The sequence below is a fragment of the Barbatula barbatula genome (genome assembly GCF_947034865.1).
Source record: "Barbatula barbatula genome assembly, chromosome: 17".
Lineage (NCBI taxonomy): Eukaryota > Metazoa > Chordata > Actinopteri > Cypriniformes > Nemacheilidae > Barbatula > Barbatula barbatula.
Genome location: NC_136780.1, coordinates 145,001 through 165,350, shown reverse-complemented (window position 1 = coordinate 165,350; position 20,350 = coordinate 145,001). Strand labels below are relative to the sequence as shown.

At 46.8% G+C, this 20,350-nt stretch overlaps 3 protein-coding genes across 4 annotated transcripts in view; 1 reads left to right on the top strand and 2 right to left on the bottom strand.

Moving 5' to 3' along the window:
- Positions 1–1,563: 1,563 nt before the first annotated feature.
- Positions 1,564–10,886, bottom strand: mepceb (methylphosphate capping enzyme b). Its single transcript, XM_079478938.1, has 5 exons — positions 10,399–10,886; positions 6,066–7,620; positions 2,421–2,639; positions 2,205–2,328; positions 1,564–2,135 (listed from the first exon to the last, which is right to left on the bottom strand). The coding sequence occupies exons 2-5, from the start codon at positions 7,605–7,607 to the stop codon at positions 2,080–2,082; spliced, it is 1,941 nt and encodes a 646-aa protein (XP_079335064.1). The 5' UTR covers positions 7,608–7,620; positions 10,399–10,886; the 3' UTR covers positions 1,564–2,079.
- LOC306906230 (uncharacterized protein) lies at positions 3,156–4,408 on the bottom strand (the record flags this gene model as incomplete). The annotated part of the gene is made up of 2 exons (XM_079477446.1): positions 3,156–4,102; positions 4,231–4,408. The coding sequence occupies 2 exons, from the start codon at positions 4,406–4,408 to the stop codon at positions 3,291–3,293; spliced, it is 990 nt and encodes a 329-aa protein (XP_079333572.1). The 3' UTR covers positions 3,156–3,290.
- A 2,115-nt stretch (positions 10,887–13,001) lies between the features above and the next one.
- Positions 13,002–20,350, top strand: part of LOC306907081 (phosphatidylinositol 4,5-bisphosphate 3-kinase catalytic subunit alpha isoform) — a 17,238-nt gene continuing 9,889 nt past the window's right edge. The window contains exons 1-9 of one of the 2 annotated variants that reach the window (XM_079478923.1): positions 13,002–13,128; positions 14,988–15,198; positions 16,797–16,959; positions 17,244–17,453; positions 17,598–17,848; positions 17,937–18,188; positions 18,907–18,992; positions 19,097–19,202; positions 20,335–20,350. The exon at positions 20,335–20,350 is cut by the window's right edge and continues 137 nt beyond it. In XM_079478923.1, coding sequence (XP_079335049.1) covers positions 15,010–15,198; positions 16,797–16,959; positions 17,244–17,453; positions 17,598–17,848; positions 17,937–18,188; positions 18,907–18,992; positions 19,097–19,202; positions 20,335–20,350 — 1,273 coding nt within the window. In that variant the 5' untranslated portion in view covers positions 13,002–13,128; positions 14,988–15,009. Of the gene's footprint in view, positions 13,129–13,963; positions 14,051–14,987; positions 15,199–16,796; positions 16,960–17,243; positions 17,454–17,597; positions 17,849–17,936; positions 18,189–18,906; positions 18,993–19,096; positions 19,203–20,334 lie in introns of those variants that run through there. The other variant, XM_079478922.1, reaches the window with a different exon arrangement.

The following is a 20,350-nucleotide window of genomic DNA, read 5'->3' as shown; positions in this document are numbered from 1 at the left end:
AACACACACACACACACACACACACACAGAGATACTGAAATATAAACAAACACAGAGAAACTGAAATATATATACAACACACACACACACACACAGAGATACTGAAATATAAACAAACACAGAGAAACTGAAATATATATACAACACACACACACACACACACACACACACAGAGATACTGAAATATAAACAAACACAGAGAAACTGAAATATATATACAACACACACACGCACACACAGAGATACTGAAATATAAACAAACACAGAGAAACTGAAATATATATACAACACACACACAGATACTGAAATATACACAAACACAGAGAAACTGAAATAAAAAAAAACATAAACAAACACAGAGAAACTGAAATATATATACAACACACACACACACACACACACAGATACTGAAATATAAACAAACACAGAGAAACTGAAATATATATACAACACACACGCACGCACGCACACACACAGGCGCACACACTCGCACACGCACACACACACACATACTCGCACACACATGCACACACACACACACACGCACACACACTCGCACACACACACACACACACACACAAATATAAACAAACACAGAGAAACTGAAATAAATACACAACACGCACGCAGAGAGAAACAGAAATATATACAGAACACACACAGACTATTCACAACACTTAGAAATGTATATACACAGCACAGATGTAACAGGGTGGGTCATGTGTGTAACCGTGACCTCTGACCCCGTTCACATTAACATGATTGACAGTAGTAACAGGAAAACACATCTGAGCAGTGTAGCAGACACACAAACACACGTGAATAAGAGCAGAATGTGTCTCACCTTCTCTTGTGAGAGGCATGTCGGCACTGTCGTGGTCTCATCTGAGCCGTCTGCTGTCTGATCCTCCGTTTAAATCTCTTTAAAGCTTTAACGCTGGTGCTCATGGGAAACAGAGTTCAGATGCTGCCTTCAACTCAAAAGGCCTCAAGAATGGAAATGTTCTCAGATACATTTATTCATTTGGCAGACGCTTTTATCCAAAGTGACTTACAAGTAGTTTTATACAGTGTCACATTACTGCAGAGCAATCAGGGGTAAGGTGCCTTGCTCAAGGGCCCTTCAGTCATGACCTGCTGGCACTGAGATTAGAACCAGCAACCTTCTGATCACAAGAACAACGGTCTCACCCCCAGGACAGCTGACCTCAGCTGTGTTGAGTTTGTATGTTTTTACATAGACATAATGATTTTAATACCGTGTAAAGTGCTGCTTTAGGGATTTTCACACTCATAAGCAACTGTATTAAAACTCTGGTTTTATTCATGTTCCTTAATAACCTTAACTTTCATTCTGATTTCTATTTCTACACGTGTACATTATAATTAGATTTCATCCTTTATGTTTTTTATATCTGTATTACAGTTGTTATTTTGCTTCTTAAAACCTCTTCCTTTATTGCTAGTTAATTTCATAGATCTTATATCAGTCTGATGATTTTTTTTATTCAGTCTAATGATATTTCCCATCACCCCCAAACAAACATGTGCATGACACTACAGTGAAAGGTTTGACCAACTTACGCACATTTTTATTTAATGAGGGGCAGTAAAATGTCCACAAAAATATATATAATTGTCATGATATTTCACGGTGTTCGTAAGGACATTTTACACTCTGAACACACTCACACCGCTGGTAAATTCTGTTGACATCATGTGTGTGTTTATTCTAAAACATGTCGGTTTGTGTTGTTTTGTTCAGAGAGTTTCAGAGCTCTCATGATGTCACAATCCAGACGCTCCTGTAGAGACACACACACTAAAGGAAAGACACACAGACGACACTGAAGTGATGCTGGGAGAACTGGGTGCGCCCAGAGGAACTGTGGGAGGAGTTCACACACGGACTCCTGGAGAATAAATTTGTTCATCTCTGCCATTCAAACCCTCCACTCGGCTACCAAACACAAGACAAGAGTCAGTCTGTTTCTCTTAGAACATCATCGATCTCATCCACTAGAGGTCGCCACTCCAGCACTTCATCCAGACACACTTCCTCTTCCTGTCTGAGAAAACTCACTTCCTGTTAGAGGACGAGCCTTTATGGAACACGTAAATCGGCCTCTGAAATCCTATGAAAGCAGCAGAGTTCAGAACCAGCAGCAGATTCACAAAATATAAAACGAGAGACAGACAGGTACCTTTATGACAGTTATGAACCGTTTCCAAAAGCTCGTAGCAGTTGAATCCCACATCTGAGGTCAAGTATGAGCTGAAGTGATCCGGCTTGAGTCTGATACTGCTGTAGTTTCTGTGTGTCACCTCCTGAAGACACAAAACACACTGTTATACAACTAGACTGCCTTTTGTGACCTTGACCAGGTGTTTTTGCGTACGTGTGTGTGTGTGTGTGTTACCGTAAGTCTTTTGCGGCGGGAGTACGAGCTCCAGGGCTGAGGCTCGAGAATCAGAAGTCCTCCAGGTAACAGGTGTCTATAGATGCGGTGAAATAGTCTCTGGATTCCAACGTCACCAAAATTCAGATGAACCCATTTAGTCAAACTCAGACAGAGAATGACATCATACTCCTCACGCTGTGACATCACAGCCGCATCACTGTCTGGCACATAATTACCCTGTACACAACACAACCACCAGTCACAAAATCTCATAAACAGGACGCTCTAAAAGTATCTCCAAATCTGACCTTCTAAAGGTGCAGAGACAGAAAGAGACAGACAGAGAGCGTGTTTGATTTAGACAAAAATATGCTCTCTCTCGCTCTCTCAATTCAATCTCAATGTAAGGTTGCTTTATAAGCCTCACAAACTGTACCTCGTATTGCCAAAGCATTTGCAGCTGGGCTGCGTACAAATAGTGCAATATGTAAACAAACGAAAAGAAAGATAATGAACGTGACCTGATATGGTGACCCATACCCGAAATGTGACCTGTGCATTTAACCCATCCAGAGAGTAGTGAACACAAACACCCGGAGCAGTGGGCATTGCACGCATACACACAGTACTGTATCACACACACGCATACACATACACAGTACAGTATTGCACGCACACACACAGTACTGTATCACACACACGCATACACATACACAGTACAGTATTGCACGCACACACACAGTACTGTATCACACACACGCATACACATACACAGTACAGTATTGCACGCACACACACAGTACTGTATCACCCATACACATAAAGTACAGTATTGCATGCACACACACACACAAACACACAGACAGTACTGTAACACACAGTACAGTATCACACGCGCACATACAATACTGTAGCACGCACGCGAGAGTACACACACGGAGCACACAAGCGCGCACACACACAGTACTGTAGCACGGACGCAAGCACACACACACGGAGCACACACACAGTACTGTAGCACGCACGCGAGAGCACACACACGGAAGCACACAAGCGCGCACACACACAGTACTGTAGCACGGACGCAAGCACACACACACGGAGCACACACACAGTACTGTAGCACGCACGCGAGAGCACACACACGGAAGCACACAAGCGTGCACACACACAGTACTGTAGCACGGACGCAAGCACACACACACGGAGCACACACACAGTACTGTAGCACGCACGCGAGAGCACACACACGGAAGCACACAAGCGCGCACACACACAGTACTGTAGCACGGACGCAAGCACACACACACGGAGCACACACACAGTACTGTAGCACGCACGCGAGAGCACACACACGGAAGCACACAAGCGCGCACACACACAGTACTGTAGCACGGACGCAAGCACACACACACGGAGCACACACACAGTACTGTAGCACGCACGCGAGAGCACACACACGGAAGCACACAAGCGCGCACACACACAGTACTGTAGCACGGACGCAAGCACACACACACGGAGCACACACACAGTACTGTAGCACGCACGCGAGAGCACACACACGGAGCACACAAGCGCGCACACACACAGTACTGTAGCACGGACGCGAGCACACACACACGGAGCACACACACAGTACTGTAGCACGCACGCGAGAGCACACACACGGAAGCACACAAGCGCGCACACACACAGTACTGTAGCACGGACGCGAGCACACAAACACAGTACAGTATCACACACATGCACGTGCACACACACAGTACTGTAGCACGCACGCGAGAGCACACACACGGAAGCACACAAGCGCGCACACACACAGTACTGTAGCACGGACGCAAGCACACACACACGGAGCACACACACAGTACTGTAGCACGCACGCGAGAGCACACACACAAGGCACACAAGCGCGCACACACACAGTACTGTAGCACGCACGCGAGAGCACACACACACAGAGCACACAAGCGCGCACACACACAGTACAGTATCACACACATGCACGTGCACACACACAGTACTGTAGCACGGACGCAAGCACACACACAGTACTGTAGCACGCACGCGAGAGCACACACACACACAGTCCATTATCACACGCACGCACGGTACTGTAGAACACACACAGTACAGTATCACACACACGCACTGCACTGTAGTACACACACACACAGTACTGTAGCACACACACAGTACAGTATAACACGCACGCAGTGCACTGTAGTACACACACACACACACACACACACAGTACAGTATCGAACGCACACACTGTTCTGTAGCACACACACACACACAGTACTTTAGTACACAGTACATTATAACACGCACTGTACTGTAGCACACACACAGTACATTATCACACACACTGTACTGTAGCACACACACACAGTACTGTAGCACACACACACACACAGTACAGTATAACACGCACGCAGTGCACTGTAGTACACACACACACACACAGTACAGTATCGAACGCACACACTGTACTGTAGCACACACACAGTACTTTAGTACACAGTACATTATCACACGCACTGTACTGTAGCACACACACAGTACAGTATCACACACACGCAGTGCACTGTAGCACACACACAGTACAGTATCACACACACGCAGTGCACTGTAGTACACACACACAGTACAGTATCGAACGCACACACTGTACTGTAGCACACACACACACAGTACTTTAGTACACAGTACATTATCACACGCACTGTACTGTAGCACACAGACACAGTACTTTAGTAAACAGTACAGTATCACACACACTGTACTGTAGCACACACAAGCACACGCACACTGTACTATAGCACACACACACACAGTACAGTATAACACACACACAGTGCATTGTAGTACACACATACACACACACACACACAGTATTGTAGCATACAGTACAGTATCAAACGCACACACTGTACTGTAGCACACACAGTACAGTATCACACGCACTGTACTGTAGCACACACACACACACACACAGTACAGTATAACACGCATGCAGTGCACTGTAGCACACACAAGCACAGTACAGTATCACACACACTGTACTGTAGCACACACACACAGTACTGTAGCACACACACACACACACAGTACAGTATAACACGCATGCAGTACACTGTAGCACACACAAGCACAGTACAGTATCACACGCACTGTACTGTAGCACACACACACACACACACACAGTACAGTATAACACGCATGCAGTGCACTGTAGCACACACAAGCACAGTACAGTATCACACACACTGTACTGTAGCACACACACACAGTACTGTAGCACACACACACACACACACACACAGTACAGTATAACACGCACGCAGTGCACTGTAGTACACACACACACACACACAGTACAGTATCGAACGCACACACTGTACTGTAGCACACACAGTACAGTAGCACACACACACACACACACAGTACTTTAGTACACAGTACAGTATCACACGCACTGTACTGTAGCACACACACACAGTACTGTAGCACACACACACACACACACACACAGTACAGTATAACACGCACGCAGTGCACTGTAGTACACACACAGTACTGTAGCATACAGTACAGTATCGAACGCACACACTGTACTGTAGCACACACACACACACACAGTACTGGATTACACACCTGCAGGAAGAAGACGTTTGAAGGGAACAGGCCGGGGATGTGAGGCATCATGGGAGCAGATGCGATGGGTCCTCTGCAGCGTGTGAAAGAGAGAGGAAACCTGCGGAAGGCTTGAACCTGCTCCAGCTTCATAACCGGTGGTAACCCTTCACATGTCACCTCTGACCCTTCACCCGTCTTTCCGCTCACATCCGTCTCGGTTCTGTGGCTCTCCTCCTGTCCACACAGCTCTGACAGAAAATGCCGAAGGTTCTGTCTGGCAGCGTGCACCAGCTCCTCTTCAATATCCACACCCAGGATGCAGGCGGGACTCCAGTATCGGGCGATCGCTAAGGTGATGTGACCCGTGTTACAGCCGACGTCAAGAACTTTTTTGTCGTGAAACCATTCAGGTTTAAAGACGCCCAATCTCGGGTCGGCATTCAGCGCTGGCGTGTGGTAACCGTAATAACGGCTGCAGGTGCCGTACTGGAAGTTACGCTGCGGTCTACGTCGGTTCTGCTGGATTCTCCGAGTCACAGAGGGAAAAGCTCCAGTGCCTCCGCCGACGACAGGAGTGTGAAACGCTTGACTCTGTGCTTTCTCTGCGATCGTCTGCTTTGTGGTCGGAGTCGGCGTGATTGACAGGCGATCCGAGCGGCTGTTGGTCCGTCTGCGCTTCCTATGTTTGGACGGCTGAATAGCAGAGCCGCCGGGTCTGGGCTGGGTCTGAAGGGCGGAGCTAGATGAGGAGGGGTGGGACCGTCTTCGTGGCAGTATGGGCTGCACCACTTCGTCTCTACAGTTGATGGAGGTGTTGAGTTCGTAAGGACGCGGCGACTCCTTCACTGCCTTCACTGCGCTCTCTGCAGACACATCGGCCTGTGTCCCCGACGCGCTAACAGGAGACAACGACGAGCCTGACACCGCCCCCTCGCTGACCTTTGACTTCTCTCCATCCGATTGGTCAAGCTGCCCAATGAGGCCTACCACCACAGCTCCATGGTGTCGATTGCGATGTCTGCGCCTGCTCTTTACAGGAGAAACCAACACGCCCGTGGCCGCATCTCCACTGCTTCCGTTTAAATTCAGAGGGTCTGTGATGTCCTTTGGGATCAGAATCTCCACAGGGTCTCTGTTTTTCACAGGAAGAGGTGACGATTTGGGTGTCTGGGCGTTTATTGCCTTGTTGACCTTCTCATCCAAAAGACTGTTGAGATTTAAGGGATCGAAGATATTCCCACCTAGCAGGAAGTTGGTGGGTAGCACGGAGTCGCATTCCGAGTTGGCACGCCGCCTGCGTTTGCTGAGGCCCGGATGTTTGAATCCCACATTTACACTGTAACGCCGTTTATTTAGCTTCTGCTGCGGCTGCGCGGCTGCTTGTGACTGAAGAGCCTTTTTAATCTGTAAGGAGCCCTCAACAAGCCCCCCTTCAAGGGCCATGTGATTGCCAGCGAGTTCTGTTAGCACCATGTCGGTGGTCCCCGCTTCCTGGAGGATGATGGCTGGTCTCTGCAGCATCTCGCTACTGTTGGGAAGCTCACTTTGTACGGACATCATTCAGCATCAGATTCTGTTTAGAAAGACAATCAAAATATAAGCACCACAGTCCCACCACATCATGACAGAACAGTCACAACTCACACACATGCTACAGAACTGCACACACTACACAGAACACACGCATGCACTATACAGAACACATGCATGCACACACGCACTATACAGAACACACGCATGCACACACGCACTATACAGAACACACGCACTATACAGAACACACGCACTATACAGAACACACGCATGCACACACGCACTATACAGAACACACGCATGCACGCACTATACAGAACACACGCACGTACACACGCACTATACAGAACGGAACGCACACACGCACTATACAGAACACACGCATGCACACACGCACTATACAGAACACACGCATGCACGCACTATACAGAACACACGCACGTACACATGCACTATACAGAACGGAACGCACACACGCACTATACAGAACACACGCATGCACACACGCACTATACAGAACACACGCACGTACACACGCACTATACAGAACGGAACGCACACACGCACTATACAGAACACACACATGCACACACGCACTATACAGAACACACGCATGCACACACGCACTATACAGAACACACGCATGCACGCACTATACAGAACACACGCACGTACACACGCACTATACAGAACGGAACGCACACACGCACTATACAGAACACACGCATGCACACACGCACTATACAGAACACACGCATGCACGCACTATACAGAACACACGCACGTACACACGCACTATACAGAACGGAACGCACACACGCACTATACAGAACACACGCATGCACACACGCACTATACAGAACACACGCACGTACGTACACACGCACTATACAGAACGGAACGCACACACGCACTATACAGAACACACGCATGCACGCACTATACAGAACACACGCACGTACACACGCACTATACAGAACGGAACGCAAACACGCACTATACAGAACACACGCATGCACACACGCACTATACAGAACACACGCACGTACACACGCACTATACAGAACGGAACGCACTATACAGAACACACGCATGCACACACGCACTATACAGAACACACGCATACACGCACTATACAGAACACACGCATGCACACATGCACTATACAGAACACACGCATGCACACACGCACTACACAGAACACACGCATGCACACACGCACTATACAGAACGGAACGCACACACGCACTATACAGAACGGAACCCACACACGCACTATACAGAACGGAACCCACACACTCACTATACAGAACGGAACGCACACACGCACTGTACAGAACGGAACCCACACACGCACTGTACAGAACGGAACCCACACACGCACTATACAGAACGGAACGCACACACGCACTATACAGAACGGAACGCACACACACACTATACAGAACGGAACGCACACACACACTATACAGAACGGAACGCACACACACACTATACAGAACGGAACGCACACACACACTATACAGAACGGAACGCACACACACACTATACAGAACGGAACGCACACACACACTATACAGAACGGAACGCACACACACACTATACAGAACGGAACGCACACACACACTATACAGAACACACGCATGCACACACGCACTACACAGAACACACGCATGCACACACGCACTACACAGAACGGAACGCACACACGCACTATACAGAACGGAACCCACACACGCACTATACAGAACGGAACCCACACACTCACTATACAGAACGGAACGCACACATGCACTGTACAGAACGGAACCCACACACGCACTATACAGAACGGAACGCACACACGCACTATACAGAACGGAACGCACACACACACTATACAGAACGGAACGCACACACACACTATACAGAACGGAACGCACACACACACTATACAGAACGGAACGCACACACACACTATACAGAACGGAACGCACACACACACTATACAGAACGGAACGCACACACACACTATACAGAACGGAACGCACACACACACTATACAGAACGGAACGCACACACACACTATACAGAACGGAACGCACACACACACTATACAGAACGGAACGCACACACACACTATACAGAACGGAACGCACACACACACTATACAGAACAGAACGCACACACACACACTATACAGAACGGAACGCACACACACACTATACAGAACGGAACGCACACACACACTATACAGAACGGAACGCACACACACACTATACAGAACGGAACGCACACACACACTGTACAGAACGGAACGCGCACACACACACTGTACAGAACGGAACGCACACACACACTATACAGAACGGAACGCACACACACACTGTACAGAACGGAACGCACACACACACTGTACAGAACGGAACGCACACACACACTGTACAGAACGGAACGCACACACACACTGTACAGAACGGAACGCACACACACACACACTGTACAGAACGCACACACACACTGTACAGAACGGAACGCACACACACACTGTACAGAACGGAACGCACACACACACACACTGTACAGAACGCACACACACACTGTACAGAACGGAACGCACACACACACAAACACACTGTACAGAACGGAACGCACACACACACTATACAGAACGGAACGCACACACACACTATACAGAACGGAACGCACACACACACTATACAGAACGGAACGCACACACACACTGTACAGAACGGAACGCGCACACACACTATACAGAACGGAACGCACACACACACTGTACAGAACGGAACGCACACAGTGCACGGAAGTGACTTACTTGAATAAAGTTGTCCAGTTAATATAGCTCTGTAGACTTTAGGGTTAATGTACTAATCTGACATTAATATAACAGCCGCGCATTCTCCCCTAGCCAATGTAAACAGCCACGCCCCCAGGAGGGACTATTCACAGCTCATGAATAATGCAGCAGAACGCGATTCCTCGATGAATCTCCTCCCCCGATACACACAAACACACTAAATAATACACACTGCGCGATCGCTTCTCACGCTGCCAGTATGTGCGTAAGAAGAAAACACTCAAATAACGTGCACGATCACTTTAAAACGTCACCGAGGCCAGAACAAGCGCATATGCTCTAGCAATGGAAACACAGCTATACATCTGAAACTCGTTCCGGAAACCACGAATTTTTAAAAGCGCTCGCGCTCGCGAGTGTGTGTTTGTGCGTGATTCGCTCTGTGGCACAGCAGTCCCACGCGTTTAAATACTTAACCACATCGCGAGACTGAGAGACAGCCGATCGAGCCAATGACAAAGCGGGAAGTTTCATAAAGCCCCAGAACAACAAATAGCGAACCTCAAGAGGAAGGCATGTGCTCACTGTCACCGCCCCTCGCTGTATAGGTATCCAGCGGACTGCCTGCGCTCAGACTCAAACTAATCTCTGTCATGAACATCTACTAAAAACATCGTGACCACAACAAACTTATTTTTATTCATGTATTTATTTTACGGTGCTGTTGTACGAACGATCAGGGACTGGTCAACGCTCGCATGTGTAAAAAACCCGCGACTGAGTTTCTCAAGATTGTTTTATTAAAATCTCAATTTATGATATAAAAAGACGAACACGTGCGTCAAATGGAAACGTTAATACGCGAGGTTTATACTTTTAACGTTAACAGCGAGATTTAAAGACCCCCCCCCCCATGTCTGCAGAAGCAAGTGATCATTGGGAAATGTAGTTTAACGTATGTATAATAAAATACAAGTAATCGTTTTCCAAAACTTTTACTGAATCACACTGCAAACGCCCATGTACAGCCTATACAGAATCGGTGTTGCCGGTTAAAATTATAATAATTATATGAGTTTACAAAATGACCAAGCCTACCAATGTTTGTCAGTGTATTTTAGCCATCTGTTAACATGAAAATCGACCAACATGAGATTATTAAACCTACCAGTGATTTCCGCTGAAGTATTTTTATTAGTTGAGTTGCGGAACTTCTCAGAAACTCTATTTCATATTTTTGCTCATACTCATTTATTGTGTTTTATATGGTGGATTTTTCAGATGAATCTGCTCTTGGGTTAATTGTTTTTGACTACAACACATACCTAACATTCCACAAATACACCGGACATTAGCAGACATATGCAAATGTGTTGATGAGGAATATAAGATCAGATGAATTTACATTGGCGTGTACTTCGTGCGCGCGCGTTTAACAGTGTCATGTGACAAACATGTTGTAGCGTCTCGTGCCTTGGCTTGTTGACGGCCGTCGTGTGAAGTTATTTATTAGTTTATAAGTTTATAACGCAGATCTATAAGAGGAGAATGTTATTAATGTGTACACACACCGCAGATTGCCACAAGAGGGAGAGTGTTACTCATGGTTCTGCAGAAGATGAGCAGATACTCATAATACACTCTCAATGCAGTCTGTACAGTGAATTAATTTATATCTATATTCAGTCATATTTGCTTGACATTTCCCTCTAGTTGACATTCATGCGTTTGACGGACAAACATCTTTCTGTGAACTCAAGCTGAGGTTAGACGGAGATCTGATACTCAAAGAAATGAAAGCGCCTGTTTATCTGAATCTGGTCAATCAAACTAATTTAATTTCACCGGAACACAAGTGTTTGAATGTATGACCACTGATGGCATGTGTTGTTTCATATGTTTTTTCATGTCACGCAGGTCAATATAAATGTTTACATGGCAGTAAAGGCTTGATGAAGAAACCTGTGTAAAATGGGCTCCAAACATGAGAGGGAATGATGGAGAACAACTTGGAGGACAGTCAACGATTTCAAAGAAATCTTCATCTTTTTGTCCAGCTGTAAGAAGAGTGTCAATGAAATGATATTCATTATGAATGGATCACAAACTACAGTAACTCACTGACTGAAATCAGAATGTTGTGCTGTAAGGTTAAAGTGAGATGTGTGTGTGTGTGTGTGTTTAGTACGGCACAGCAGCTTCCTTCTGACAAAGTACAGAACACACACACACACACACACACACACACACACACACACACACACACACACACACACACACACACACACACACACAGTTATATGAAGTTAGAAAACAGGAAACCTGAACAATGGAGCAGAAATCTGTTTGTGTGTGTGGACAGGTTTGGTGCAACACATTTTTTTAAAATGTCCTCAAATAAAGTGAAACATGTGTGTGACTGAAGCGGTGTAGGAAATCTCATCATGTCAACAGATTATTGTGAGGCTTTAAGCCGTATGACAGATCAACACTAATGCAGCTTTTGTTTGATTTGTGTATGTGTAGAGATTCATGTGACTATGAGTGTGTGTGTGTGTGTGTGTGTGTAGAGATTAAGATTAATGTAAGTGTAAAATGTGTATGTGTGTGTAAGAGAGAAAGAGGAAATGAGTTTTGTTACAGCAGAGAGAGAGAGAGAGGAAAAGAGACAGAGATCCTGAAGAAGTCCAGATGAGTGTGTGAGAGAATCAACAGCAGCTGTGATCTGAGAAATCCACACGACAGACGGTGAGTTTTTCATTCACACATCACAAACACACAACACGCGTGACAATGACACAAGAACAGAACCTAAATAGAGCTCAACAGATTTGAACATGACAATCTGTCAAGTACAAACTCAACTCAACTTTATTTATATAGCGCTTTTTACCATTTCCATTGTTACAAAGCAGCTGTACGTGAAACATATCGACTATAAACATTCAAGTTTTACAATCTAAAAAAGATATTGAACACACAATACAGAATACAGACACGCACACACACAGGTTCATACACACCCACATGGATAAAACACAGACACACACAAAACACACACACACACACACACACACACACACTATAAGACTATAAACTCTTATATGTAATAATAAATTAATTAATCTGAATGTTACATTTAAAGTGATGTTAATAAATACAAAAAACTTTAAAGTCTGAAGCTGATGTCAGCAGGTCAGGCAAACAGTACAACAGTATAGAAACAGTGGCGAGGAACCCAAAACAAATAAACAAACGTAGCCTATCTGACACACATCTCCATCCTGTAGAGGGAATCTGTGTGTGTAAAACATGGTACAATAAGATTAATGTTATTAATTATATTATTATAAAAAAGTTGGTCATTAAAATTGAATGGTAGTTTTGTAGGACTAAAATGAAATGCTTAAAAAAAGTCAAATAAATATATTGACAATGCGTTCCAGTTAGACGCGCGCTCGTGCCCGCGGCTGTCATTGTTCTCCGGTAACGGGACAGGGATGCTGCGGTTAAGGGTTTGTGTGTGTGCGGGGGGAGGGGGCAGATAGCGGGGTAACAGTGAGGGTGATGATGGTGTTATTGTGCTGACATCACACCAGGGCTTTTCCTCGGGTCACGGCACGCGTGCGCGGGTCACAGTAATGATGATGAAGAGAGTGTGAACCCGCAGGTAGGTTTGTGTCTCTATTATCATGAATATGATGTAATGTCCTCTCTTTACAGTGTATGTCTGTGGTAACACGAGTTTGTGTCGCTCTTGTGTGCTCGATATGATAATCGTGTTGCTCTTCTAATCACGTTATTAATCTTTTGTTATGATACCGGCATCTGAATGAAGACGCGCGCCGGAAAGCGCGTTCACAGAGACAATGACAGGCGTCAGTGATCGATATTTCTGATGGACATGATTGTATAGATCGTGTTATATCGTTCGGCGGAGACTCGCAGTCGTGAAATCCTGTTGTTTCTCTCTCTCGTGGGTATCGCTTCGGTTCATATGTGTCACATTTAGGATGTTTATGTTTGTCGGCATCGGCTCATGTTTTATTCTCAGGGTTCAGGGTCGCGCGAGCTCTTTTGTGACTCGATCTCTCGCCCTACTTTCCGCTGCGCGTGTCCGTGTGCTGCGCTCGCGCGTATAGTGACCAGACAAAAGACTTGTTAACAGATGACTTTCGATCATATAAACATGTTTAATATTATTATTTACACTATATAAGTACAAATAAAATAACAAAAAAATACAATTAATTAAATAATGACGCATTTATTTCTAATCAGTATTTTACTTCTAATTAATCGCTTGACTTTCCAAGTTGAAATAGAGATATTGCTCTACACTTTGCGAAAGAAAAGTTGTCATATGTATATTAAATGTAAAAAATGTATCTACTTCCAGATTTTTGTCAGACCTAAAACACATGGATTGGATTTAAACATCAAGAACTCAATCTACATTTTCAGGACTTTACTGATTTCAAAAAAGCAATATACAATTTTTGTCTGTTTGTTCAAAGCTTTAATAGACATTACAGATTTGAGATGAATACAAACACACCAAGATGAAAGATGAAACTGATTTGTGATATCTGTGTGTGTGTGATCAGGTGTTGGGTGTTAGAGGACATCATGGCTCCTCGTCCATCATCAGGAGAGTTATGGGGGCTTCACCTTATGCCTCCTCGTATCCTGGTGGACTGCTGTCTACCCAACGGCATTCTGGTCAGTTTGGAGTGTTTGAGAGAAGCGCCGCTGATCAGCATCAAACAACAGCTGTTTACTGAAGCCCGCAAATACCCGCTGTACCACCTGCTTCAGGTAAATGCCCCTCGTAATGCCCCCTCACCCCCTGCTTCAGGTAAATGCCCCTCGTAATGCCCCCTCACCCCTGCTTCAGGTAAATGCCCCTCGTAATGCCCCCTCACCCCCTGCTGCAGGTCGATGCCCCTCGTAATGCCCCCTCACCCCCTCCCCCTCACCCCCTGCTGCAGGTCTATGCCCCTCGTAATGCCCCCTCACCACCTGCTGCAGGTCGATGCCCCTCGTAATGCCCCCTCACCACCTGCTGCAGGTCGATGCCCCTCTTAATTCCCCCTCACCCCCTGCTGCAGGTCTATGCCCCTCGTAATGCCCCCTCACCACCTGCTGCAGGTCTATGCCCCTCGTAATGCCCCCTCACCCCCTGCTGCAGGTCTATGCCCCTCGCAATGCCCCCTCACCCCCTGCTGCAGGTCGATGCCCCTCGTAATGCCCCCTCACCCCCTGCTGCAGGTCTATGCCCCTCGTAATGCCCCCTCACCCCCTGCTGCAGGTCTATGCCCCTCGCAATGCCCCCTCACCCCCTGCTGCAGGTCGATGCCCCTCGTAATGCCCCCTCACCACCTGCTGCAGGTCGATGCCCCTCGTAATGCCCCCTCACCACCTGCTGCAGGTCGATGCCCCTCTTAATTCCCCCTCACCCCCTGCTGCAGGTCTATGCCCCTCGTAATGCCCCCTCACCACCTGCTGCAGGTCTATGCCCCTCGTAATGCCCCCTCACCCCCTGCTGCAGGTCTATGCCCCTCGCAATGCCCCCTCACCCCCTGCTGCAGGTCGATGCCCCTCGTAATGCCCCCTCACCACCTGCTGCAGGTCGATGCCCCTCTTAATTCCCCCTCACCCCCTGCTGCAGGTCTATGCCCCTCGTAATGCCCCCTCACCACCTGCTGCAGGTCTATGCCCCTCGTAATGCCCCCTCACCCCCTGCTGCAGGTCGATGCCCCTCGTAATGCCCCCTCACCCCCTGCTGCAGGTCTATGCCCCTCGCAATGCCCCCTCACCACCTGCTGCAGGTCTATGCCCCTCGCAATGCCCCCTCACCCCCTGCTGCAGGTCGATGCCCCTCGTAATGCCCCCTCACCACCTGCTGCAGGTCTATGCCCCTCGTAATGCCCCCTCACCCCCTGCTGCAGGTCTATGCCCCTCGCAATGCCCCCTCACCACCTGCTGCAGGTCTATGCCCCTCGCAATGCCCCCTCACCCCCTGCTGCAGGTCGATGCCCCTCGTAATGCCCCCTCACCACCTGCTGCAGGTCTATGCCCCTCGTAATGCCCCCTCACCCCCTGCTGCAGGTCGATGCCCCTCGCAATGCCCCCTCACCCCCTGCTGCAGGTCGATGCCCCTCGTAATGCCCCCTCACCCCCTGCTGCAGGTCTATGCCCCTCGTAATGCCCCCTCACCCCCTGCTGCAGGTCGCTGCCCCTCGTAATGCCCCCTCACCCCCTGCTGCAGGTCTATGCCTCCTCACCCCCTTACGAATCTAAGGACACACCTCTGGTATTTGAAGACAGTAGGTAGAAGGAACAGGCGTGTCCTGTGGAATGTGTACTGGCAGCTGGTGATTGGCTGAGTTTCATCCTCTCTGATTGGTTGACAGGAAGAGTCGTGCTACATCTTTGTGGGTGTCACTCAAGAGGCAGAGAGGGAGGAGTTCTATGATGAAACCAGACGTCTGTGTGACCTACGACTCTTTCACCCCATCCTGAAGGTCATTGAGCCGCTGGGAAACAGAGAGGAGAAGATACTGAACAGAGAGATTGGTACTGTCAGAACATCAGTTCATAAGAAGCACCAACATGAAGAACAGATTCCTTCTCATCTTATTTACATCACATCCCGAACGTTTGGTTTTCGGCAAATGTATATTCCTTCTGTAAAACAAGCAATGATTTGGTTCTTCCAGCATGTAGAACCAGCGGTCAGTGATCTTTCAAGTTCATTAACTGTCCCTCTGTCTGGTCGGCACTGCAGAGATCATCTACTCAAACGTCTGTTAAATGTTTAAGTGTGACGGGATGACAGACGACGCTTCTGTTGTGTTCAGGTTTCGCTATAGGAATGCCCATCTGTGAGTTTGAGCTGCTGAAGGATCCAGAGGTCCAGGACTTCCGCCGGAACATTCTGAGCGTGTGCAGAGAGGCGGTGGAGGAGCGTGAGGGGGGAGGAGCTCACACGCAGGCGCTGTACGTCTACCCCCCAAATGTGGAGTCATCAGCTGACCTGCCGCAACACATCTACAGCAAACTCGACAAAGGTCCAAATCACAACACGTCTACAGCAAACTCCACAAAAATCTGAACTGTTTTAGCTCAGTAATGTCTGACATGTGTTTTCTGATCATGCTTATAAACATCGAATATCGTCAGTGTGTGTCAGTGAACTTTGACTCTTCCCGCAGGCCGTCTGATGGTCACAATCTGGGTGATCGTGTCTCCTTCGAACTCGAAGCAGAAGTACACGCTGAAGATCACACACGACTCACTCCCAGAGCAGCTGATAGCAGAAGCCATCCGTAAGAAGACGCGCAGCATGCATCTGTCCGCGCAGCAGCTGCGTCTTTGTGTGCAGGAGTATCAGGGTCAGTATATACTGAAAGTGTGTGGATGTGATGAATACCTGCTGGAGAAATATCCCCTGAGCCAATACAAGGTGTGTATCAACAGCACTTTCACACACTTTCTCAAACTCAGACACATTCATTAACATCAGACACACTTGTGTGTGTGTATGTGTGTAGTACATCAGGGGTTGCATCACACTGGCCCGTCTCCCTCACCTGATGTTAGTGAGTAAAGACAGTTTATACAGTCAACTTCCTGCCAGTGGATTCGTGGCTCCATCTTACAGTCGCCGCACGCCTCAGCCGAGCCCGTGTCCGGGCGGGGGGGACCCGGGGTCAACGCGCTCTCTCTGGGCCTTTAACACACATCTGAGAGTCCGACTGCTGTGCGCCACATACGTCAACGTCAACATCAGAGACATAGACAAGGTGAGACAGACTGGAGGTTCTCCCGTACCCGGCATTGTTTGACACAGCTTGACCTGTTACATTTTATGCCCCGAAACGAAGTGCGTTTAACAGCAAGCTTTGTTGAAATATGCTGCATTTTATGATTGCTTGAGGTGATAATCAAACAAATAGTTACATGTAAGCCAACACAGTTGGCAGTGAACACACAAGAAAATATATGAATAGCACAGACAGTGCTGACTTGGAGTTGTTGGAGATCAATAGTCCAAAACAGACGACTGTGTGTGGTAAGCGGCACGGCCTGCTGTTGGATGAGTGCATCCATGATCAGTGTGACTGTAGAGAAGACCTAGCTGTCTTTCTGCCGTCACTGTACATAACCGCTGAGATCTTTGTTAGTTGAAACCACAAGATCACAATTCTTCCAGAGTTCAGCTTTCCCTGCATCCCCTCATCTTACCATCACCTGCTGTGTTGTGACAGCGAGGACAAGAGCGGGAGCACAGTTTATGCGCAGGACAGTTTTGTGTGTGTGTTTTCTCTCCTGTTTTTGTGGCCACAACACAGAAAACACGCAAGTACACGCCATGGCACGCAAAATATGTATATGGACTATATATGTTTTTAGTTATGAACCTGAACCCGAGGCTATTCATGAAATATGACCAAGGGTAGCGGACGTCTAAGACAGACTAAAAGACAGTTTACATGCCGTGTCATTGTGTGTGTGTGTCAGATTTATGTCAGGACAGGAATATATCACGGAGGAGAGCCACTGTGTGACAACGTCAACACTCAGAGAGTGCCCTGCTCTAACCCCAGGTAACACACACACACAAACACACACACGTGATGATGTCAAAGAAGAAATATGTTCATCTCTATACTCTCTCACACACACACACTGTATCTTTTCTGTCTGTCAGGTGGAATGAATGGCTGTCGTATGACATTTATCTGACAGATATCCCCCGCTCTGCTCGTCTCTGCCTGTCCATCTGTTCTGTCAAGGGTCGCAAGGGTGCCAAAGAGGTGACCTTTGACCTATTGATCATCCACTTTATTAATCCCTGTGAGGGGAAATTCATTCGTCGCCATTTCACAATACAAAGGACACAGTAAACAATGGACGTCAATATATACTAGAGACAAAAATGATATATCATCAGTGGCTATAAAAGACCATCCAAAACACTCTGTAGAACACTGGGGCATTACCAATCGACCACTAAATGACCCCTATAAATACTATGTAGTGGATGATCTCCATCAGACAAATTACTTTAAGTTTTGCTCTAGTTCTCTTTTCAACGATAATCTCCAATGAATCAGGAGTAAAGCCTATGACCGAACCAGCCCATATCCTATTTTGATCAACTACTGCAAAACTGCTCCCCCACAAAGCACTGAAAACAACAAAACACTGGCTAGAATACCCTGATAAAGAACCATAGAGAAGCTTCCTGTCAATCCCTACAGACCTTGACTTCCTCGAGAAGAATAGTCTTTTTAAAAACAGCCTCGCTATTTCACTTCCAATTCAGTTTGCTATCCAGGTACACACTGAGGTACCTACTGTATATGATCTCAACATTCTGACCGCTTATTGTCACAGGTAACATAGCTTCCTTATGACGTCTCAAATCTATTGTCAACTCTTTCGTTTTTTCTAAATTCAACCTTAAAAACAAATAATTAAATTTTCACTACTAAAAGTTCTGTATCATCAGAAAATGTCTGTAAACTACACAATGGATGTTTATGCCTGTAGTCTGAAGTATAGAGGGAAAATAAGAAGGGGGATAATACTGTGCCCTGTGGAGCACCTGTTTTAGTCTTTATGACATTAGATATATGATCACCCAGCCTGACAAACTGAGGGCGACATAAAAGATAATCCAGAACTCCCACATAATGTAAATTATAGTGCAAAATAACCGAACTAGCCGTTGTTTCCAGATGACTTTAAATATTGTGTAACATATACAGTATACAGTATTGCATCATCTACACCCACATTTTTCCTAAACAAATTGTGACGGGTCTAAAAAGGACATGAATCATATAAAAGAAATCATATAGCAGAAGATTTAATCCACACACAGTAAAATGACCGACGTTTGGATAAAAGAAACCAGATAAACTTTGACCTGTGTGTGTGCAGGAGCACTGTCCGCTGG